Source organism: Chenopodium album, chromosome 11, assembly GCF_948465745.1.
Source record: "Chenopodium album chromosome 11, dcCheAlbu1.1, whole genome shotgun sequence".
NCBI lineage: Eukaryota > Viridiplantae > Streptophyta > Magnoliopsida > Caryophyllales > Amaranthaceae > Chenopodium > Chenopodium album.
The window spans coordinates 13,275,557-13,300,962 of record NC_137844.1 but is presented as its reverse complement, the minus strand read 5'-3'; the positions used below and the strand labels follow the sequence as shown (position 1 = coordinate 13,300,962).

General features: G+C 37.6%; 1 protein-coding gene across 1 annotated transcript; it reads left to right on the top strand.

Annotated features, from left to right (window-relative positions):
* Positions 1 to 2,003: 2,003 nt before the first annotated feature.
* On the top strand, positions 2,004 to 3,170 carry LOC145566323 (uncharacterized). Its single transcript, XM_081625778.1, has one exon. It carries the CDS (start codon positions 2,004 to 2,006, stop codon positions 3,168 to 3,170), a length of 1,167 nt encoding a protein of 388 aa, XP_081481904.1.
* Positions 3,171 to 25,406: the final 22,236 nt, after the last annotated feature.

Below are 25,406 nucleotides of genomic sequence, written 5' to 3'. Positions count from 1 at the left end.
ATGTTTCTACACGCTTAATAAATTTCTGAGTACGCGTACGTACCTCAATTCGTCTTTCCAACTAGCCAAAATGCTAGAAATTACTCAACTTAAAGTCTCCTACAATACCAAGTTTATAAACTCAATTAATCTCTTTAAAACTCTTTCTTTAAGTGGGCAATTAAAACCCCAAAGTAAAAACATAATTATAGTGCTTATATTAAAATTGCGGCACACTTTTTAAGGTATAAACCCCTCAAATAAATCTGAAAATTATATTAAAACCAAATAAAACCTTCTCTACTTATGGGTAATCAATTCCTTTTAATTAAAACACCAAAAGTAGTACTTATAATAAAATTCCAGCAATTTATTTTAAATAAAAATGCATTAAAACTACATAAAGATACATTCTGTAAGCTTTATTAACACTTCCAATCAATGAGTATATAAAAACCCCAAATCAATTTCTAGTTAGAACCGTAAAAATCAACACTTTAATAATAAAAACCCTAATTTTTAATACTTCATAAAATCTGAAAATTAAACACTTTATAATCTAAAACTTACAATCTTTAATCATCAAAACACAATTATAAAATATATTAATCATGTTTAGACAATTAAAAATTAATACCCAAAAATATATAATACATTAATTAATTAAAAACAAGAATTTAAAACAAGGAGGAGGAGAGAGAGAACTCACGGCCAAGGTGGCTGGCCGGCTATGGCTGGGCGGCCGGAGGTGACGTGGCAGGTGGTGGCAGCAAGGGTGGCGTGAAGTTGGGTTGCCTAGACTTGCGTGAGGTGGAAAATTGGTTTTCCCAAGTTTCCTCACGTAGCAAGAGCAAAAGAAAGAATAAGGAAAAGAAAAAATAAATGAGGAAAAGGAAAAAGAAAGAAAAAGAAAAGGTAAAAGAAAAATAAGGAAAAAGAAAAAGAAAATAAAGAAAAGATTACTTACTTTAATAAAATTTGATTATGAGCCTCTTTTTGTTGGAAAATTTTGGGGTTCTAAAAGGTATTTATAGAGTTAAGAGTAGGGTTTAAGTTTGGGCTCAATAAATAAATGGGCTTGAGTTATAAAATATTTGACCATAAGGATTCAAATAAAGGGTTGGGCTTATTTAAATGAAATAGGTTACTCCAATAAGAGTGTGTAGGACTAGTTTACATACGATATTTTAAACAAGGCCCAATAAATAATAAACGTTTGGCCCAAAATATATTTTACTTTTATAAAACCTTATAGTTAAAATACTTTAACCCTTTAAAATATTTAGTTAAAGTACTTGAGCCCTTAAAAATATATTTTATAAATACTTACATACTTTATAAAAATACATAAAAATACGGAGTATTACACATATAATATACTTTGTACGATAATATTTTTTATTTTTATTGATAAAGAGGATCCTGACCAAACCTCAACCCTCATCGTTTTTTGATCTAGTGTTTAGAGACTAGGCACTTGGGAGTAGAGGGGAGGGTAAGAGAATCTATAGGAAGTTTAAGAGATAACTATTTCCTATTAGTAATGTACAACAAGTTTATTTTGTATTTAATGCTTCACTAGTTATTAGGTAGCACTCTTTTCGTAGCTTCAGAGCAGGCTGTATATATTCTTGACAGAGTTTTGTATCAAAGGCAAGGGGAATCGTCAAATATCATCCCCAATTTTATCATGGTATCAAAGCCTAGGGTTTAAGATCCAATTTTTCTACCCTTAATTTTTTTGCTTTTTCTCTTCACATATTGAATTTCGAGGTTCCTTCTTCTGTTCAACCTTTTTCTCACAAGAGGTTTTTTTTTTCATTTTTTTTCTCACAATGACTTGAGGCTAGACAAATGTGAAGGCACCAATGCTAATTCATGACCCCTCTTCAATTTATTATCTTTATCCTCTGAAGGCACAGGTATGTTTATTACCAAGTATATTTTGAATGGAGATAATTATGATGTGTGGGCTTTGGCAGTCATGAATGGATTAGAGGGTAAGAACAAACAAGGTTTTATTAATGGTGAAATTGCTAAACCAATTGATGAAACATCACATGACTTGGCGTTCAAATAATTCGACTATATGTGGCTGGTTGTTTAATTCTATTAACTTCTCTTTCCAACCTAGTGTTGTTGGTCATAAAATAGCAATTGATATGTGGAATGATATCAAGGAACGTTATGCTGTCATGAATGACCCTCGTATTCATCAACTGAAAACTGAGTATCATACACTTCGTCAAAAAGGCTTGACTGTTGTCAATTACTACAGTAAATTTAAGTCTCTTTGGGATGCTTTATATGGTGTTGAAGATATCACTTGTGGTTGTAGTTGTGCTGCTGCTATTAAGATTCGACTTCGGGTCGAGCGTGACAAAACTCATGATTTTCTTATGGGTTTAGATGATAAGGAATTTCGTAGTATTCGGACTCAGATTTTGGGGATGGATCCTTTTCCTGTACTTAACCGTGCCTTCTCCTTAGTCACGCAAGAGGAAAGACACAAAAATATTATTCGAGGTTGGGATGATAATAATGATATTTTGAGCTTTGCTGTGCAATCTCCAACACCTGGTGTGGCTACGACTCAACCAAGGTTTGCACCCGTATCGCAACCACCTCTAGCTCCTCTTAATTGTACTTATTGTGACAAAATCGGTCATGACTATGACCATTGCTTTGAGCGTCTTGGTTACCCAACAAGCACTCGTGGTCGTGGTCGTGGTCGATGGGGCAGTCGTGGTCGAGAGGGAGGTCGAGGGCAGCCAAGAAACAACAAGGCTAACACTCTACCAACAACAAATGCTGCATCATCGTCCAATGTAGCAGAACCCTCTTCTTTAGCTCCTGTTTTTACTCCAGACCAAGTGCAACGCATACCCCATTTCCTTGATTCACCCTCTGCATCAGCTATGAATGCTAAGAAAATATTTGATAATGGTATTTGGTTACTTGATAGTGGAGCCTCCTACCACATGACAGGAACATTGGAACTTTTATATGATTGTGTTGATTTAACTCATCAACCTGTGAGCTTGCCAAATGGAATGCAGACAAATGCAATAAAGCAAGGGAGTGTTCGTTTGAGTATAGAAATAGTGCTCCACAATGTCTTATATGTCCCAAAGATCAAATGCAACCTTATTTCTGTGGGAAAATTAGTTGTTGAATCTCCCTGTGTGTGACTTTTACTGACAAATTGTGTGTGATTCAGGATTGAAATACGAGGACGTCGATTGGAATGGGCGAGCTTAGAAATAGGGTGTATTATTTCAAGTCCGTGGCACAAGAGGCTCGTGTTTATGTGACTATTGCTGATACTACTTTGCTCCTTCATCAAAGACTTGGACATCCTTCTAGTCAGACTATGTCTCTTATTTCTAGTTCATGTAGAAATAGAAAAATTAAGAAAATGTTGGATGCTTGTGATGTTTGTTATCTAGCAAAACAAACTCGTACTATTTTCCCTATTAGTGATAATAAAAATTCAGAACTTTTTGGTTTGATTCATTGTGATCTTTGGGGCCCATATACAAAATCTTATTCTACAAGTTTTCACTACTTTCTCACTATTGTTGATGATAACTCACGTGCAGTTTGGGTGTATTTAATGAAGAACAAAACTGAGGTTCCTAGTTGTTTTCGTAGTTTCTTTGCTATGGTAAAAACACAATTTGGGAAAGTTGTTAAAACGGTACGTTCTGATAATGGAACAGAGTTTCTGCCTTTGTTACCTTTTTTTGATGAGCAAGGCATGCTATTTCAGACTTCGTGTGTAGGAACTCCTCAACAGAGTGGTCGGGTTGAGAGAAAGCACCGCCACATTTTAGAGGTAGCACGAGCTCTTCGGTTCGAAGCATCTTTGCCAATTGAATTTTGGGGTGAAAGTGTGCAGGCTGCTGTTCATCTTATTAATAGAACCCCTACGAAAATTTTAGAAGGCAAGACACCATATGAGTTCCTCTTTGGTCCATCTCCTCACTTTGACTTATTAAAAGTTTTTGGGTGTCTTTGCTACGTTCATAATAAGCAACGTCATAAGGATAAATTTGCCTCTCGGAGTCGGAAGTGTGTATTTTTGGGATATCCATTTGGGAAAAAGGGGTGGAAAGTTTATGATTTGGAAACTAAAAAAATTATTATTTCTAGAGATGTTCGCTTCATGGAGAATGTTTTTCCTTTTGCTCAAGTTCCTACAACTCCACTACCTGCTTACATTGATGATGTGTCATTAAATTGGGATATTGGGTTAGATTATGTGGACAGGGGGAGTACTATTACAAATACTACTCCACCAATTCAATCCTCTCAAATGCTAAATACACTTACACCCTAAACACAACACCCTTCTGGAACTAGCACCGGCACACCTCACCATCCAACATCTCCCATAGTCACCCATAATCATGATCAGAACACTCCAATTGTTGAGAGCCCCATTGCTGATCTGACTCCTCGTGTGCGACGTCCTCCTTCTTATAAGATCAACTTTTCGATCTTATTGCTTATGTAGCCTTGAAAACACCATATTTACAACAATTTGAAAACGAATATTTCTTAATATGATGGTAAGGAAATTTTCTATAAGTTATGGTAGAAAATTTGCTAAATTTTCTACAAACAATAACTACAATTACACATGTGATTCTTAACATCACTACACTCACGTTGTAGAATTAACACAAAAATATATTACCTTGAAGCAAGGAGTGAGAAGCAAACTTAATCACAAGTATTAGACTCTTACAAGGTACTAACCAAACTCTTGTACCACTTCCCAGGTAATAATCTCAAGTCAACTCACACTTGAACTTTCAACTTACATTTCTTATCTTCAACATGGAACTCTCCAATCTACTCATTAAGTCACCTCTTAAAAAGCTTAACATATATACTTCAACCATTAGAGGGAAACTTATCATCAATGATCAAGGTCCAAAATAATTAAGTCATCTAAGTGAGACCTTCATTGTTCTATTAAGACAAGAAAAATAAAGTAATCTTTACTCACAAGTCATAGAGTAATTGAAGAAGAAAGCAACGTTGAAAGAACAAACATCAAATCAAATCAAATTACATAAACCCTAAAACCTCGATATTTAGAAGAAGCAACCATGAATACTTCAGAAACTGCTCTTGATTCACTTGCAATTAAAGCTTTAGGTTCTCTTTTCAAGCTTACCGAAGTATTCTTACTAGATGATGGTTTTCCAATTGATGATAACCGACAAGTTTCCGCATGTCCTAAACACATCAGATTCAAATATGATGATGATGACGACGATGATGATCATGGTGGGAAAATTAGCTCGAAATCGAGCATCGAAGAAGAAAGTGTTGTAAATCTTGTGATGGAGGATGTTGATATCTCCTTGGACATGAGTGCACTTGGGCTTCCTCTCACTTTCCAAACTAGCAAACAAGTAAGTAGAAGTTTAAAACATTGTTTTTTTGGTACAAATTTTTAAACTTTGTTTGATTTGTGTTAATTTTGCTGATTTTCTAGTCTACTGTTTGTTTATTTTCATGTTTGTATATTTGGCTAATCTTACTTATTTCGTATCTTGATAGAATGGTCTTACTTAGATTACCTTATGCAGGAGTACCATTGACAAAATGTCCTTTACTGTTTTTTGAAAATAGACTGTTTTTTCAGCATTTCAGCACATTAAAATTGTATTATATGGAGTTATATTTAAGTGGAAAGTTAGACCTTTTGCCTGTGCAATGAGCGAGTGGTTTGGTGGATGAAAAATATTTCTATATCATATGGGCATACGCCTGGCAAGACTAAAACCAGGCAGCATAGGCTAATCGTTAAGATTAAATACTAGATGTCAAAATTTTGAGTCTGTATTACAATTATAGTTTATTTTTTTTATTCAGCTGTTAATGCTTTCCATCGAAAAATGATCTTGGGCATAGCTATAGCTCTTGTAAGAGGTCATGTTTAAATTAGGAGAAATATTATATGGGATTGACACATTGAAGGTCTGTACTCGCTGCACAGAGGAATGCAAAATATTTGCTGAGAATTTTCTTGTTGGTTTTGACGGGATTTGGAAGGGGTGGATTTGGGAGCTAATTGGAGTTAATCAGTGGCAGTTGCAGTATTTTTGGGTACCAATTCCTTTACTTATAATGTACTTTTCCTTTGATATGATATGCATTCTTTAAACGTTGCTTTCTTCTTCAGTTACTCTAGGAAGAATGAGTGAATAAGGGCAAGGGCAGTCCCTCAATCAAAACTGTAATGTACTTGTATGGTTTTCTTTGGGAGTCTGCGTGTAATGGTGTCCAGGATGAGACTCAAACAATTATCTAAAGCTATTTCATTAAGGGAACTTTTGTAATTCAATATGTTTTATTTCTTTATCTTGTTCATGGAAATTTCTATAACCACTGTATCAAAGAATTTCTTTGTCATTACAAATTCTGAATACTTTTAACTTTTCCAGCCAAGCGGTATGTAAACTTAGGGAACGTACCGGCGATACAATGTGCACCTCAGTTGCACCAGAATTCGTTTTCAAAGGCAGTAGCGAAGTCACGCCGCCTTTTGCTCAAACTATTACATTATTCATTCTATTATTCGTGGCCTTTGAAACACTTATTTTACAACAATTTTGGGCCACGGACCCGGGTGACGGGTCATGGACGCGGACCGAAGGGGGGCGGCCTAATGAAAACTATCTTGAGGCTTAAGGTTGGGTGCCACATGGTTAGCTCACAATGGATGTGAGTTGCCTTAGGGAGCAAGTGAGGAAGTGGTCCTCACCTAACCATGTGACACTTGTTACTTAGTGATTCCTTGGTTTATTTAAGTAGGAATTAAATTCAACATTCTTTCCATGTGGGATCTTTTTGTGAAAAAGTCCCACATTGAAAGATGAGAGGAATTCACAAGGTAACACTCCTTATAAATAGCCAAGGCATACCTTGGAATTTTTTACTTTAGTAAGAGCTCAAAAAGGCATCTCCACTTGAGAGAAAACCTGTAAGGTCTTTAATTACTCGAGTAGTGTTTTGGTCCGACTTGGCTAACCTCCAAGTAAGAGACTGTAGACACCCAAATGTGTCTCCCCAAAGACCAAACCCAGTGATGAATACTTTTCACGTCACTTGATTATCGAACGAAGTTAAAGTGTGAAAATTCTTGTGATGCGGTCGTTTTAATAAAAAAAATATTTCTTCTACTAGGTGAAAAAACAAAATTGGCACCAGTTCAAAACCCCTCAATGCCACCGGTTTTGAACCGGTGCCAATTTGGGGGGGTGGCAATAGTCCCATGAAAAGCTACCGGTTCAAAACCGGTGGCAAAAATAAGTATTGCCACCGGTGAACCGGTGGCAATAAGAGGCACCCAATTTAAAAAAAAAAATTATTCATTACTTTTGGCACCGGTTAACCGGTGCCAAAAGTGCCCAGAAAACAATTTTTTTTTTTTCCTTTTATCGCTTATAAATTTTTTTTGACGAAACTTTATCACTTAAAATTTAGCATACAACGATATTAAAAACATAATACAATGATATTAATAATCACATATATTCCTTTAAAAAAATAATAATCACATACACATATATATTCATCAAATAAATAATTATTACAGTATTTTACAATTTACAAAAAAAAAAAAAAAAAAACAAAAAAAAAGACACTACAACTTCGAATTAAAACACCAAAATAAACATCTTGAATCCTTTTGCCATGTGAAAGTAAACCTGCATCAGATTTGAACACCAAAATTAATAAAATCCCAAAATAAATTAACATTCTGAAACCCAAAAATATTATAGAACAAAAAAAAATCTAGTAATATACAACAAAAAAAAAGCATGCTTCTTAACAGTCTTTTTTAATTCTCAAAACTCAAAAAAAAAAAAAAGAAAAAAACATCAAATTCCTCCAAAAAAAAAAGTCCGAAATCTAAATACAATAAAAAATTATAAATCGAAATACATAATTAATATTGATATTTGTTAAAAAAAAATAAATAATTAATCTTGATATTTAACTCTCAAAACACAAAAAAAAGAATAAAAAAAACCCAAATTAGACAAGACTAGCAACAATTTCAAAGTTAAAGATCTAATTTGGAACTACCTACCACAACCACCAACAACCAAATTAAACCGCATAAACCACCAGCAACCAAATTAAACCACAACCACCAACAACCAAATTAAACCACAACCACCAACAACCAAATTAAACCACAACCATTTCGAAATTACAGATCTAAATTGAATAATTGAACTAAAGCGTAAAGATAAAGATCCCAAAAAAACCAACCTCAAATTTCTGATTAACGAGGAAGGACGACCGACGACGCTTTATTAATAAAAAATTGTTGTTGATGTCGATCTTGGTGGTAGTGTGGCGGCGGTGGTGGGCGAGAGAAGGGAGATCGAAGAGAGAGACGAGAGAAGAGGAGGAGGGGACGAGAAGGAGACGAGAGTGAAGGAGAGAGGAGATCGAAATGAACTCAGAGAAGGAGACATGCATAAGGAAGAGGAGAAAGAAGGGAGAGGAGAGAGAGACATATCGAAATGAAGGAGGAGAGAGGGAAGAGAAAAGGAGGTTAGGGTTTATAAGTGGAGCGGCTTTTAGTGGAGAGAGGGTTGGTTTTTTTTTTTTTTTTTTTTTTTTTTTTTTTTTTTTTATATTAGAAAGCCACCGGTTTTGAACCGGTGGGAATAATTTTTCCCCACCGGTTCGGTTTGAACCGATGGCAATACTATCCCTGCCCATTTTTCCCCTTTTTTTGCCACCGGTTCTTAAAAACCGGTGGCAATTTAGCGGTGCCTTTTTGCCTTTTTCTACTAGTGTTTCTGTTTTCAAAATCTACTCTATTTATGAAAATAGCCATTCCAATTTAGCTTGGTCTATAACAAGGGTGCAATAATAGTGTAGTTGGATTGGGCTCAAAAAGAGATTACCAATGATATATTATAAGCCCAATTCCGATGAATAATGAGGAAGTTATGGCCAAAGTACTAAATTGGGTCTGAAATGGTTTTGTGGCTCAATGATCTAGTGGAGGGCCCATTAATTATTATTCCTAAAATTATTAGGATTAATTCTAATCTTCTAGAATAATCTAGAAGGTTATTTTGTGTTCTAATAGAGTTAGGATTAATAATTATATCATTTGAGAATAATGAATTTGATTTCGAATAAAATAAGTGTTTTATTATGATAAATCTGATTTAAAACTGATAAACACGGAGTTTAATTATTTAATTATATTAAAGAAAGGATTCCGTACAAAAGTGTGTTTTATCTTTTAAACCAGCGCCAAACGACAGAGCCTGTCGCCATGCGTGATCCCTGTCGTTTCGCGCTGGGTCATGTCGTTCGCGACAGGAGCCAGTTTTATTCCGATTCGAATTCTAATTCTTTTCTATCATTTCTAGACTATTTTCTCTATAAATAGGGTCGTGTTTCCCTGTTTTTAATCAACAAATATCAACAATCATCAATAATTCTCTTTTAATCAACAACCACCAACAATCATCAATGATATGAGAAGAATAAAGTAGAGGCCTATTTTTAGAGCAGATTCAATCTCTTTTAGGTTGGATTTGTACCTTCATCCTCGAATATCCAGTCATGGTTCCAGACCACTATGAAGTTAGCAATCTCATGGATCATGAAGGGGTGTAACCTTCACCCTGTGAACGGTTTACAAGTTCCTAAAACTTGTTGGCGACTCTTTTGCTCTAGCCTCCTTCCCTTTGGACGCCACCATGCTTAAGTGTATGATCATAGTGGGGCTCAAGCTAAGTGTGGGATGCTTGAAATATTCCCTACAGAGACCGGTCGGGGTCGTGTTGTGGGTGGATATTGTCGGAGGCCGTTGCGCTTGTGAGGCTTAGCTTTCTCAAGTAAGAGCTTCGTTGGTCGAGCGAAGCACACATCAAGGGTAATTTAGTCTTTTCTCTACTCTTGTTATTTATGTATTTTGGTTATATTATTTGTGAGTTTTTTCCTTGGGCTCGGGTTTTATTTCTGCGGTGAGTCGAACTCATAAAAACCCAACAAAAACATGCCACTTTCACTCACTTTTTAAGCACACACACTTTGTATATATGTTTCAACATGACCATGTCTAGAGAGTCTTGTGTGCGCGTGTTTTCCGTTATTTTTTTAGGGGGTAATTCGGATATTAATCCTCCCAACATAATCATGTTGTTTGAACCCCATACTTAATTCCCAAAAATATGCACCTTATTTTTGCTTTTGCTTTTAAAACCAATAAACTCAAAGTCAATTTGAGTCAAGTCATTAAATAAAAAGTGGTTTAATATTTACAGCGCTTGGTCAAGAAAGGAAGGGCAACTAATCAAAGACAACACTTTCGTCCAAGTCTTACTTTTTGATAAACCGTTTCAACAAAGAAGAAAGTATAAGAAGAAAATGGCGTCTCAGGAAGAAGTTAATGAACTAAGGCAAAACATGGCTAGCTTGACCGAGATGTTCAAAACTCTCGCTCTTTAAGTCAATGACCATACGAAATAACAACAGCTTGAGCGAATGGAAGAAATCTTGAGCAAAATCTCCAATGAATACAAGTTTCGGGAGATTAGCTCACAAGGGGTCTCGGTGGACAAAGAATTTCTTCCACAGAAATTCAATGCCAATGACATCCCTAGATTCAAGCCAACTGACAACCCTTACTTCCATTTAAGAGCTTTCGAATCAATAATGAATATTAAGGGAATTGATAGGAAAGCTTTCCATTATTTGTTGTTCTCACTATCTTTAGAAACTGTTTGTCGACAATGGTTCTTCTCCCTTGATAAAGAGAAAATCTCTTCTTGGGATTCTTTAACAAACGCTTTCATTGATAGATACAAGTGCAACATTCAAGTTGAAACTGACCATAGGTAACTTGAGATGTTAAATAAAATTGAGAACGAAGGATTCACTTCCTTCTTCAACAAGTGGAGGGAAACTTCCGCTAAAATGGTTGAAGTTCCTACTGAAAAGTAATCTGTGAGGTTGTTCATTAAGAACCTCCAAGAAAAGTACTCAAAACATCTCAAATACCAAAGCAATTTGAGTACTTTAAAGGTTGTCTATGACATAGGAATTGATATCGAAGACAACCTTGCAAAACAAAAAGCTGTTAGCAACTCCAACAGTGGCTGGAAAGGAAAGAAGAACGACAATCCTTCTTCTTTCAAAACTACCCACTCAAACAATGTTGGCACCATTAACCTGAACGAGGTACTAGCCATGAACAATCAAGGACAAAAGAAGCCATTTGGGAGATCCACTAGTTAAAAAGAGGACGGATAGTTGGAACCCCAATGCACATTGCAAGTATCACCAAGGCAGGGGCCATCTCACTGAGAACTGCTGGAAGTTAAAAGAAGCTATTCAAGATCTAATCGATAGCAATAAACTTGCATTGCCTCCTGCAAGCAAGAAACCAAGCATCAATAGTGCTCCATTTTCAGACTCCTTGGCAATTTCTGATGAGGAAGGTCACGTTGACCCATCACTCCTCATCAAACCAATTAACGAAACTCATGCTAGCGAAGAAGAGGAGGAAACCTTCTTTGATGCCATAAGTGACTTTCCTCCAAATGAAGAACCAGCCTCTAAATAAGATGTATGGGTTCTCATAAACATAATGAGGGCGGCAGTGACTCTACAGCAATATTCCTCCAAGAAGAAAAGGATATGGAGAAAAGACGCATTGCTGAAAAGATGACACCTACTAAGACTACTAAAATAAAACCTTTTTCTCTCAAATTAGTCGAAACGCCCAAAAAGAGTAACAAGGTATACACACCCATTGCGACTTCTTATGTGAAAATGTTCAAAATGCTCATCGAGAATATGGAAGATCAAACCTCTCGAGCCAAGACCATTGAATCGCTAAAAAGGACAGATAGGTTCTACTGTCCATACCATCAATCAAGAGGACATACCATATAACACTGTTTTAAATTCAAGGACTTAGTCCAAGAATTAATTGACAGTAAAAAGTTGGTTCAAATTCGACCAGAAAAGGTTGTTAGTATCAAGGAGTGTGGGAAAGTGATGATGAGGATATTTACCACAAAGACATAGAAGAAACTCAACTCTCCTCAATTTATCCGGTCGACGATATTTGGGATGAAGAAGACACCTCTATCGACGTCCTCATAAGATCAGGGAGAATGCAACCTCTCAATTACGAATCAACCCATTCCTACCACTCAACAAGTCCCCATCCCAATTATAGAAGACAATGATGTTGTCAAACAATTGAAAAAGACTAAGGTAGAAATGAACGTATAGAAACTCCTACCTACATCCCACGAGCATAGGCTCGCAGTAATTGATGCCTTAGCTAAGGTAGGGATAGATTCAGAAACCTTACCTGAAGATTTAGCTAACTTCCTTACCAGTGATCTTCCTAGTCCCATCAACTTGATCATCTTTTCTGACAAGGATTTACCTCCTGAAGGTGATAAGCATAATAAAGCCTTGAACCTCACAATAGTTTGCATAAGGATGAACGTTCCAATGACCCTCGTTGATAATGGATCGACAATTAATGTTTGCCCACTTCGAACCGCAAGAATGTTAGGAATAAGAGATGAGGATTTTTCCCCATCAACACAAGGCATAAGAGCTTATGATAACACTCATCGTCAAGCTCTTGGGACCATTACTATGAATTTCACAACAAGAGTTATTGAGCATGCTACCACTTTTCAAGTGGTAGATATTAAAGCCTCTTTCAACCTATTGTTGGGACGCCCTTGGCTTTACGACCTTAAGGCCGTCCCTTCATCCCTTCATCAACAAGTCAAGGCAATAGTTGGAGGAGTTCCTATCACAATCGATGCTTCCCTTATGAGGATCAAAGCAATTGATAAACCACTCATAAATGTGAAGCATGATGAGAATGGTGAAGAATTATGGGGCTTTAATGCCGAAGAGGTCTCTTTCATTGAGGAAGATAGGAAGATAAGAGGTCCCTTATCCCGCATGTGGCTACCGAGGGATAAGGGTTGTGCGCTTGGTGCGTTCAAGGATTGGTGCGCATGTGCGAGTGTGTGTGTTGCGAGCAAGTGTAGTGCATTGGGCGTGGTAGAGTATGTGTGTGCCGCACAGACAGGGCTGTCAAGCAGCAACTGCCAGCCAACCAACCAGCTAGCGCATTGGCACCAGCCAGCCCAGCAGCACGCAAGCATCCCAAGCATATTGTGCAACTTCCGAGGCCAGCAGGTGTTGCGCTGCTGGGCAACATGTGGGCAGCACCTGCCAGCAGTGAGTTGGGCTGCTAGGTAGCACCAAACTCGAGCGCCTGCAAGGCAGCCTAGAAGCACCCTCCCTTTAATGTTTTGGGCTTACTCTCCTCAATGATTGGGCAATTATTTTGCGTTTTGCCGATTTTAATTATTTAAATTATGTTTATTTATTTTAATTATTTTTGGAGGCTAAGCCTCGGGTTTTGAGCGGCACTTGCAAAATTTTAGGTTTATCGGCTTAATTAATTGGATTAATTAAGTTGGATGCGGAATTTAGTGGGAGCTTCGATTTTAATTGCGCTTAATTACATAATCGGTTAAACAACTTTGACTAGTTTTAATTAGGCGCGTTAATTGTATTAACCACCTATGTTAGTTACTAGTTTACGCGTGTTTGTGCATTGTTACTTGTTTATCATTGTAAAATGCATGGGCCATTCAAATATAATGAATGGATGAATAGAATGTATATTCTCTCACAGGTTTTATAAAATGGCAACTAGTGGCGCCCGATTAGGATAGAAAATACGGACTATGTTCCTTGTTGTATTTTTGTAAATCTAAATATAGTCTGCGAACCGTTAAGTATTTTTGTACCTTATCATTTAGATTAGTCCTAATCGTAGATACTAGTAGTTACATATTTTTGGTCATGTCTTGAAGACGGAGGTTCTTGGTAGACGAAGCCATGAGGTTGCAAGTGAAGACCTTTTAACATTTGAAGATTCAAGAGGTCATGCTAGTTGCCAAATGCATCATTTACTTATGTTTTGGATATATATTTATGCTTATATATATGAATAATATGTTAGATCGATGCATGTCTAGGATTTCGAATGTTGTGATGATTAATTAAGTTCACTTAAATCAACCAACATAGAAACCCTAGGTCCCTAAAATATTGAGTAAAACTTGCCATTTCAAAACAACACTTACCGACCTAATAAGAGTAGTGATGGGCTACGCCAAAGCGAGGCATCACTATTACTCCTAGGAACGTAAGGTATGTTGATGGGTTTGCCAAAGCAAGACATCGCATACATGTTGGTTTTGGTTATACTCAACGATATGAGTGATGGAGTCCTAACATGTTGTGGCAAAGGGGATAAATTGTTGAGAGAGCATTAGATGCAACGATTTATCTGACCAACAGTGGCTTGGAGCTGTTAGCAAAGTGTTGCTTACCTTAGAGTAATAAGTGTTAAGACAAGTCAAAGCATGCTTAATCACTCATTGATTTTTTGGATTTTGAAATCGCCTTATTCTCGCCAAAGGGGACAAATTTAATGCGTGGATAAGACGCTTAATAAGGTTGAAAGTTTGCATGAATGCTTTTAAATTTCAAACTTATTATATTATTTTTTTTTTTTTTTTGATAAATGGTTATACTTTGGACTTATATTTGTAGAATTCCAAATCAAACTATATTGTTTTCAATGATTGGTAAAGGAAATCTTGAAGAATAGTTCTCAAAGAAAAGAAAGACATTTCTAAAATACAATTCTCATAAATGACTTTTATAATTAAGTCCGAAAGGGCGGTTGGACATCATGTATTCAAAATACTAGGTAGTTTTGATAAACATGAAGTACTAAGTTGAAAACTCAAATTGTTAGAACTTGACAACCAACATATCTTTTCGCTTCATAACTGATGAGTACAACTCATTGATTTAGTAATTCTAGTACGAATTAAAGGAAAAGATGGAACTTTGTTTCACGGCGCACTAGATGCTTAATCATGCTTAACAAAGTATAAAAGTCAAAGACACTTAAAGAAATTGTTCTCAAAGATTATGAGGTGAAATATGATAAGAAATATAGGAAACAAGGAACATAGAAAAGGAATAAGATTCCATTTCTACTAAAGAGTTCATGTTATTACAGTTAACTTAGCAACTCGTTATCTTCACAAGTGTCGAATACTCACTACTACAAAAATGGCCTAAGAGACCATTTCATCAAAAGTGGTCTCATGTTTTAAAAAGAGAGACCACTTATTTTGAATAGATGATCTCCGTTTTTGAAAAAACTAAGACCACCTATTTGAAATAGGTTGTCTCAATTTTTTAAAACCTGAGACCACCTATTTGTAATAAGTGGTCTCAATTTTTGAAAACCTGTAACCACCTATTTGTAATCGATGGTCTCTTTCTTTCCTTTTTTTTTTTAAAAAAAAAAAATTATTCGTATTAATCGATGGTCTCTTTCTTTCCTTTTTTTTTTTAAAAAAAAAATATTATTCGTATTTTAATATATATAATTAGAGCAATTTCCCACAATAATGCTAGAATAAAAATAAATTCCTTTTGTGCGTCGTTTTGGAAACTAATTCCCTAGATACCGTCCATGTAGGATCGGTATTGGGTGTAATTTTTTTTTTTTCACCTTAAAACCGCTAATGACAATAGCGGTTATAGCTTTAAAATCGCTACTATTATTAGCGGTTTCAGAAAAGAGACCGCCTATTTCAATAAACAGGTCTCTTTTCTTCCTTAACCTTTTTAAAAATAAAAATAAGTAAGGAGGCAAAGAGACCTGTCAATAAAAAAGGAGGTCTCTTTGCTGATACCATGTTTTAGCCAACAACAGGAAAGAGAGCGCCCACTATTACTGTTAAGTTCAAAGAGACCTAATTTCATTAATAACGGGTCTCTTTGCTTTTTCTAAAATACCGATCCTACGTTAACAACATTAGCGGTTTTAAGCCAAACCAAAATACCAGCCAAACCAAAATACCGATCCTACGTGGACGGTATTTTGGGAATTTGTTTTCAAATAGGTGTACAGTGGGAAATTGTTTTTGTTTTAACATTATTGAGGGAAATCGCTCTATATAATTAATATCAAATAAACAAAAAATACAATTCCTTTACAACGAAATACAAGTAGCTCTTAAAGAAATTTAGATAAAACCAATACTGAAAACATACTCACAAGTATTACAACCAATATTCTTATACACAATTACTATGTATAAGAAATCCACCACAACCTACACCACTCCCTTACCTAATCCTACACTACGCCACTGCCACCACCACAAGCCACCTTGGAATCATCTTTGGTGGGAGGATAGGGATCATAAACAATTGCACTCGGCCAAAATTTGTGAGTTTGAAGAGCTCAAATTTGCTTCAGAGTCTGCAAGAAAAAGATAAACCACAATGTGACATAATCCCCATATCATATGATTCTTGGAGAATGATTTTGAGAAGATGTACACTATTAGCTTAAAGCCATCCAAATGAAACTTTTGCAAAGCTTTGAGCTTAACTTAAACTGAGTAAATAAAAATAATAATTTGACCCTCCTACAAGTCCTACGTAAGGAAATTTCCGAAACCCTGTGTCAAAATGAGTCGCATGTTTGCCAAACCCCAGATATCTCCATCATGAACATTAAGCTCAGAATCTAGCAATAATTGCATTATGTTATACGAAAAGATGCAATTCAAAAACAATAAACCCAAATTATCGAACCTTCTTAACAATAAAAATTCTCCATAGTGATAATGAGGCTGACTACAGCAGACCCCTTGCTTCAATTTCCGGGAGAAAATGCGAAGGTTACTGCATTCTTTAAGAACTTCTACTACCCCTAGCACCGGTAACTAGAAGGGCGGCATCACCATGATGACTATGGGAAAGCAGGGATGACTGGCGGCGCAAGGTGAGAAGGAAGTTAGAGCAGCGGTGGTTGTTGGGGATGGGCTAGTGGTGGAAGATGGAAAGGGTGGCGGTGGAGAGAGAAAGGGGATAGATAGAGCGACAAAGGGAACGAAATGAGAGAGAAAGGTAGATACTGATAATCTGATGGGGGGTGGGCACGGCGGGCTTAATAATTTAGGGTTTAGGTTTGTTTTTTTTTTTTTTTTTTTTAAATAAAAATAAAAATGAGAGACTACTTATTTGAGAGAAGTGGTCTCTCCTTTTTACTTAATCAAATTAGTAAAAAAAAGAGAGACCATTTATTTTAGAGTAGTGGTCTCTCCTTTATAATAAATAAATAAAAAGAGACCATTTATTTGAGAGAAATGGTCTCTTCTAATAAAAGAGAAACCATTTATTTTAAAGAAGTGATCTATTTATTTATTTATTAAATAAATAAAAAAAAGAGAGACCATTTATATTTAAAAAAGTGGTCTCTCCTTCATTTTCATCTCCCTAAGATTGTACCTAAGAGACTGTTTATTTGAAATATTGGGTCTCTTGAAACAAAGAGACCATTTATTTAATTAATGGGTCTCTTATTTAAGGTCTGTTTGAGCATTTTTGTAGAAGTGACTACTTGAGGGTTCCACTTTAAAAGTGACCTCAAACTATTGAAGTAAAGCTAAGTTATTGATTTACAAGCATAGAATTAAGCAAGTGGTGCTACATCAGTTGTAAGGTTGTATGCTTTGTTTAAAGACCTTTTAAAGCTAAGGCTAGAATAAATAATGGTTCCATAAAAAGGAAATAATCCGTTTACTCACGGAAAGACTCAGATTTGAAGTAAAGAGTAATAGCTGCGAATTTATTTCAATGGCATGGTTATCTAAACCATGAGTCAAGAATGCTTGATTATAAACAAACATTTCCCTAACATGAATTTTCACAAAGTTTAAATCATAGACATGATTTGTGTTCCGAACATCTTTAGCAATGTCACATTAACAAGAATGTACTCAAGACTATATAGGCTCTTGACAGTCGATCGATTCGGAATCATTCTAAGACAAGCAAGTCTTACTTGTTAAAAACCGACAAAGTAAAGAGCTATTGTTCTTAGTAGAGACAATTGACTCCGAAAGCTAAATAGGACTCAACTACTTTAACGTTTCACGAAGAATTTGAAAGAATATGGCTATATTCATCAAATGTGAATAAAACTTGACCTTGAGTAGCTCAAGAGTTCAATGAAGTACATAATCGACTTGGCAAGATATCAAAATGTGTGGATTAGATCGAGCAATGTTTGTTTGAACCAAGCGTGACCATCCCAAAGTTATGAAATTGAAATTCTCATAAATATCTCCACAAAGAACATAGTGTGTCTTCACGGAGACCTCGATGCCATTAGAAAATGACTCGAACAATGATGGATCACATCCTGTCCTATAAAACTCTTAAAGATTTGCACAAATGACTAATGTTACACTAAACAAAATGTCAAAGCGACGAAAGGACACCTGTAGGGAATATTTCAAGCATTACCCCAAACTTGAACCCCACTGTGATCATACACTAAAGCATGGTGGCGTCCAAAGGGAAGAAAGCAAGAGCAAAAGAGTCGCCAACAAGTTTTAGGAACTTGTAAACCGTTCACGAGGTGAAGGTTACATCCCTTAACGATCCATGAGATCGTCAACTCCAATAGGTCTGGAACCAAGACTGGTGTTCAGGGATAAAGGTACAAATCCAACCTAAAAAGAGATTGAACCTGCCCTAAATAGGCCTCTACTTTATTCTACTCGCATTCATGTGCGCTTTCTGACTAACAAACAATCAATAGATTAACCCTAAACCTGTTTATCTATGTTGGTTGAATTTAATGCACAAATAAAACTATCATTGGCGATCACTTGAATTATAATCAAATTAACCCTGAACAAGATTATTAATTATCTTATTAAGCGTGATTACAATTACAAATTCCCTTTAAACATACATAAAAGGCGTGATCAAGAAATAACAATTTATAAGCATCAAGCAACATAATAACAATCATCCTAATTATAACAACAGTAATCATAATAACAATAATCATAACAATTATAAAAATAATCATGTTAAAGCATAATATTAATAGCAAAATCCTAGGCATGATACTAACAAGATTAATAACAAATCCTAGCATGTCACTAAACATAAAAATCAAAGCTTTAGCCCTAACATGATACTAACATGATATTAGGAAAGACAATAAAAGGCATCGCAGGAATCATAATAAGCATATTTGATATTATAACCTTTTCCCTAAACATGATACTAGAAATCAAAATAGGAACCTAAACATGATTTCTATATCATAATATCAATAAAACAATTAAAGCACTTACTTGGATGCCTCGTATGTCTTTCTAATAACAAAACACACACGTTAGTAACTTCAAGGAAAATATAAAATCAAATAATCAAATTAAATAATTGAAATAGAGATTTGGGACCAAACCCTCAGAAATTAAACCTTTCACGTCTAGGACGAAGGCAACTTCGAACTTGGCTAGGTGTGTCTAGATCTTGTGAATTCGGAATTTTGTTTGTGAAAAGTTTAGAGAGAGAGAGAGAGATGATGATGATTGTTAATGAGAATTGATGATCATAGATGATTGAAAACGGAGGTTTAAGGACGCTATTTATAACAAAAATCAGCCCGGATATGATAAAAACGAATCAGAGTTCGAAAAGGAATAAAACACGACGCTGTCACCGTAATAGCCTCTGTCGCTGCGCGATAGAGCATGTCGCCGAGCGACAGGCCTGTCGCCAAGTAACAGCCTATGGTGCGGCGCTGCAGACAATTTTTCCACACGTTTTCCTATTTCTGATAAAATTTAGCGTATGAGGGATAAAACTGTAATTTTATTTAAAACGCTTCTTTTATTCTAAATAAAACTCATAAAGCTCATTTATCAATGCTAATCACATTAGGATTCAAAAGAACCTTCTAGAAATTCTAAAAGACTATAATCAATCCTAATTGCATTAGGAACCATAAATCATAATGGGCCCTCCTCTAGATCATTGTGCCGCACATAAAAGTCAACCGGGCCTAGTTTAGTATTTTGGCCATAACTTCCTCATTATTCATCGGAATTGGGCTTATAATATATCGTCGGAAAGCTCTTTTCGAGCCCAATCCAAAAACACTATTATTGGACCCCTATCATGGACCAAACTAAACTGGATTGGCTGTTTTTATAAAATAGGTTTTCAAAAACAAAGAGAAAGAAGAGAAATAAAACTAACCGCAACACTAAACTTTTCACACTTTCACTTCATTCGATTATGATTCGACGTGAAAAGTATTCATCACCGGGTTTAGTTTTTGGGGAGACACATTTGGGTGTCTATAGAAGCCCCCACTTTGACCGAGTTTGGAGAAACACAAGTTCCGAAAACGAAAGTCAAAGTAGCGATAGGGACGGAGAATGATTCAGAACGTTCTGTGATCCTAAATCATTCTTGTAACGCCGATACCTACAAACTATCGTTAGTTAAACAGATAAGAGAGTTAAGAAACGCGTATCTTACACCGTCGAGCACACGTCTCTGAAGGTAACCGGTTTGTTGCTGCATTTTCTATTGTGACAACCTTCCATAAGCTAGGGAACGCCATCCTGCTGCTTTTGACGATGTTCCTCAAGCTAGGGGATATCGCCTGAAGACCGCTACGCCTGTAACTGCCTCCAATTTCTGCTGTGATAGTCTTCTGCAAGCTAGAGAATACTATCGAAGACTACTTCGCTTGAAACGATCTTCTGCCGCTTTGTGACCATCTTCCACAAGCTAGGGAACATGATCGAAGATAACTTCGCCTGAAATCACCTCCAGTTGTTTGTAACAACCCTCCACAAGCTAGGGAACACTATCGAAAATACCTTCGCCTGAAGTCATCCTCATTTGCTGCGATAATACTCCGAAGAACATCACCGAAGGCCAACACTTGTTGATCCTTTAAAGTTCGCTTGAACTTGCTTTTACTATGCCAGTGCGTTGGCGCTTTTGCTTGCTTGTGAACTAGTGTGTCGGTGCCTTTGCTGTTTATGAACCATTATGTCAGTGCTTTTGCTGTGAGCCAATGTTTAGGCGCTTTAAGCTAAGTGAGACGATCTTTCATCAGGTCGGTCACCTATTGTAATTGTAATCGAGCTGATTACTAATCATGTCAAATTGCTTATAGGGGCTAACTAGCGTACTAAGGATCCCAAACTGCTGTATGAGGTTGAAATAATCGTTCTAAGAGACCTAGCGTTCTGTCGCCGCTTCGAAGTCTCTGTCGCCGCATTTTCTCTGTGTCGCTCGGCGCTGCACTCTGTCGCGCGGCGACAGAGCCGTCGTGCGACGCTGCTGTCGGGATTTCTGAATAAATCTCCTTTCTTCCTCACTTCACTACTACTGCATTTTTTCATTCGAGTTTCGCCACACAAACTTCGAATTGCTCGTTCTTGCTCGTTTCTCTACCAAATCGTTCAAATTTGTTGCAAATAGAAGCTTCGTTCATCTAGTTTTCTGATCCATGTAAATTTTTCCAAACTCACTCTATTTTTGGTGAATTTTTACACATTTTTATTCACGAATTTCTTGAAAATTCGAAACTTATATTGCTCAATTTGCCTTGTTTGTCAAATTTTATGCCATGAAATTGCTTGATTATGTTTGTATATTGCCTTAGGAGTATTTTGAGACTTGTTTGACTCAATTTGGTGAAGAAACGAGCGATTCACCATTGTTGAACCTTTTAAGGTCGTGAGAACAATGTGACTCATTCTTGATATTTTTGCTAGCAATTCTTGTCCAATTTGTCACAATAATTGTCATAATATTGCAAGAAATTGTTTGATTGCTTGAAAAAATGCCATATATGCTTGAATTGAAATTGTGCTCTGTTTTAGTACTACGTACTCTGTTTTCTTTTTGTGAATATAGTATCATGCGGCTAGGCGTATAGAGCCTTAATTTTTGTCAATTTTGCATAGTATAGTATGGCTAGATAACGCAGTTTCGGTTCTCGGTCCCGAGACACACGACGGGAGCACGAGCCTGTTGAGGAGGATGCCGATCCGTCCACCTCTCTCAGTCCCTTCCCTGAGTGGGACGAGCGGACATTGTTCTTTGCCCCCGAGCATCACATTTCTGAGAGGGTGCGTTGTGGGATTGTTGGTGGTAGGACTCGTAGCCACGGCTCTGGCAACGAGACCATTGGTGCATTGTACGATAAATATTTTCGCAATGAAGAATTGCGACTGCTCTGGGAGTGTTATGGGCTGACTACCCTATTCCGGGCTACGCAGGCCATGTACTCGTTCGATGCGGGCCATCACGTGGTTCGTGCTTTGGTGGAGTTCTTCTCGGATACCACCAACACTTTTCACTTTCCTTGGGGCGAGATGACTGTTACCCCAGCCGACTTCAGTCTCATCTCGGGACTGGAGTTTCGCTCGACTGCGCTACCGTTCGACAGCTCTATTAGTGTTTTCTCTCCTGTGGTCGAGGAGTTGTTGGGTCCGATCGCTGTTCGGGCCCGTGCTGAGGTGGAGCCCTCACGATTTAGCTCCAGGTGCATTCGTCGGTCGACTCTGATAATGGCTTTTGAGGACGATGCAACCACCCGAGAGCAGCGAGTGCGCATCTTTGCACTCATTTTGCTGTCAGAGACCTTTTCTCCTGACAAGGGCAGTAGGGTGCTGCTTTACTACCTTCATGCTCTCCGCGATCTTCAGCTGATTGGGACTTATGATTGGGCCAGCTTGGCCTATGCTGACTTTTTGCGGGGATTGCGAGACTCCTGTCGACACCGGTCTTACACAGGAAACATCGCCCTTTCTAGCTTCAGGAGAGTTGTAGAGGTACACTTTATCTCTTTAAAAGTTAGCTCCATACTCTCATTAGCATCTGCTGATTTTCTCTTTATCTTTCCTTCACTTGCGCCGGCGAGACCATCTCCACGCGAGCTCCCTATTGACGCCTGTTGGGGAGGTCGCTTCAGTAATCAGGCGACTACTGCCCATGTCCAAGAGCTGATTCTCTCGGTATGTCCCTTTTGTCATATTTGTATTGCTTTTAGCACAGCTTCATCTTATAGACATTCTTTACAGGAACCTGAGGTATTATACCGGCCTTGGGACAGTTTGGTTATTCCTGCGTTGGCTGCACAATACACTGCGGAGCGTTGCTATTTTCAGGGGACGTATGAGGCGACGCTGTACTTAGGAGAGAGAGTTGCTATCCAGCACTCCTCAGAGATTTTCGTCGTCACTGCTCCTCCGCCTCGCCACATGTTCCATGATGCGATGCTACTTAACTTATCGAAGAGGTCGCCTGCTGGTACCCCTTGGCGATCTTATGCTAGTTCGGGGCGATGCTACGAGGAGGATTTGCTACCGTTGTTAGCTCCGGCTCCTGTTTTGTCTGAGGAGGCGGTGGTATGATTTTTGTCTTTTATCTCTTTGTAAAGTAGCCCCCAACTGGTATTTTATTGCCTTTGGTTTGCTTTTTTGTCAGACCGAGCCTACTGAGTTTGTTCCCCCTCATATGTCCATGCACTATCAGGGGACATACGGGCCTATTGAGGAGATGATTCCTCATGCTCCCGAGGATCAGCGTTTCGTTGAGCGATCTATCCCTCGTCACCAGACTCGGGTGAGTTATTTACCTTCTATTTGCTTATATCTGTCTTGTTCTGATATTGACTTTATTTCTTTGACAGTTCTCGGGAGAGGTGGTTACGACGATGGCGAGGTGTATAGACGCCTTTCGGACCCAGCTAGTACGGATGAGGAACGTGGCATCCTGTAGTCGTGACGACACTGCTCGGGAGGTAGCTTTTCCTCTTTATTCCTGCTTTGTTTATATTTCTATTTTCTTGGCATCTGACTTGATTTCTTTTTTTTTTTGCAGGGACAACCTATTCCTTTCCGTACTCGGATGAGACCCGAGGCTCAGAAAGAGCCGTTTAGGTCTAGCTCGAGGCGTCGCCGTACTACTTCTGGTGGTCGGGGTGGCCGATCTAATGCTGCCCGGACCGAAGCGGTGGAGGGCTCGAGCTCTTCTTCTGAGGGTGCACAAGCTGGGCCAATGGGCCAAGGAGAGGCGACATCAGCTCCTCGAGGTAGTGGGACGTACGAGGTCGGCTCGCCGTCGCAGCAGCCTCCGCAGCCTTAGCCTTTGCTGATTCATCACCAGGGCGATCTCGGGTGGACTGGTCCTGAGTCGAGTTTCCTACTCCTGGCGAGACCGGAGCTGGTGGGGAGCATACTCCTCGATCTACGCAGTTCTTTGATACGATGAACATTCCTCATCATCTGCGTCCTCCAGCGCCGTAGTTGTACCTGTGTTTATTTATTTTGACTTTTATAGGACTTTGCCTGACTGACTCGTTTATTAGCTATATTTGTTAGACATATTTTGTATATACAGATTATCATCTATTATAACTGTATCATCTTTGCATTTATTTTTCATTTTTATGTGCATATGTGTATGTGCAAAAAAAAAAAATTGTGATTAATTTTGCGTAAAAATTTCTGTCATTTTATTACTAATGGAGGGTATCCGACTTTCTCCCCCAAAAGAAAAATGAAAAATAAATCGGGCTTGAAACCAACCTAAATTTAATTAAGCTATATTGATTAAGAGAAATAAAATATATTGATTAATACGTATGGGTGTTTGAACAAAGGGCGTAATTGTAAATTCATCGCACCAATTCGAATCATAGTCGAAAAAACGCGGTTTGTATAGCACGTCGAGGAAGCGATGCAGCGCCGCGTGTCGCCACGCGTTTTGCGCTGTCGCCGAGCGCTACTTCTCACCAGGCGACAAACTCTGTCGCTAGGCGACAGGTTTGTCGTTCGGCGTTGCAGTGCGCTGCCTCCGAATCCTTTCCGGAGTCAAACTGCATCGATTTTGTAAATAAATAGCCCCCTAATCTGCCGGTTTTCTGTATAATTCGAACAGATTAATTATAACCTTAGTTTCTCAACAAATAATCATGTCTTTAGTCACTAAGAGTTTTAGGAATTTCACACATGAGTGGTGTTGTTCTTTAACTGCTAAAGAGAGAAAAGAACTCGACTTTTTTCACATGGGAGGCATTTATGGTATTAAGGGGGTAGATCTTGACATGGATTTTATTTATGTCGCCTTAGCATATTGGGACACAGATACACATTGCTTTAGACTGGGGTGTGATGAAATTAGCCCTTTACCGGAAGAATTTGGTGTCATCCTAGGCTTCCCTTCATTAGATCTCGCGGTAATCCCTAGAATAGATGAATATTATTATAAAGATTTTGAGCGCTTCTTTAATTTAAGAGACAGAGATCTAACCAATATTGTAGATGGTAGTGTAGTAAATCTAGAAGAATTTGCACGCCACTACTTTGATAGACCTTATTCTGAATCTTTCCATGTTTATAGAAGAAGGGCTTTTCTCTTTTGCATGATTAACCAGTATCTTC

Excerpts from the sequence above, each read along its gene's own strand:
- LOC145566323 (XM_081625778.1), top strand. The coding sequence starts at position 2,004 with ATGGTGAAATTGCTAAACCAATTGATGAAACATCACATGACTTGGCGT.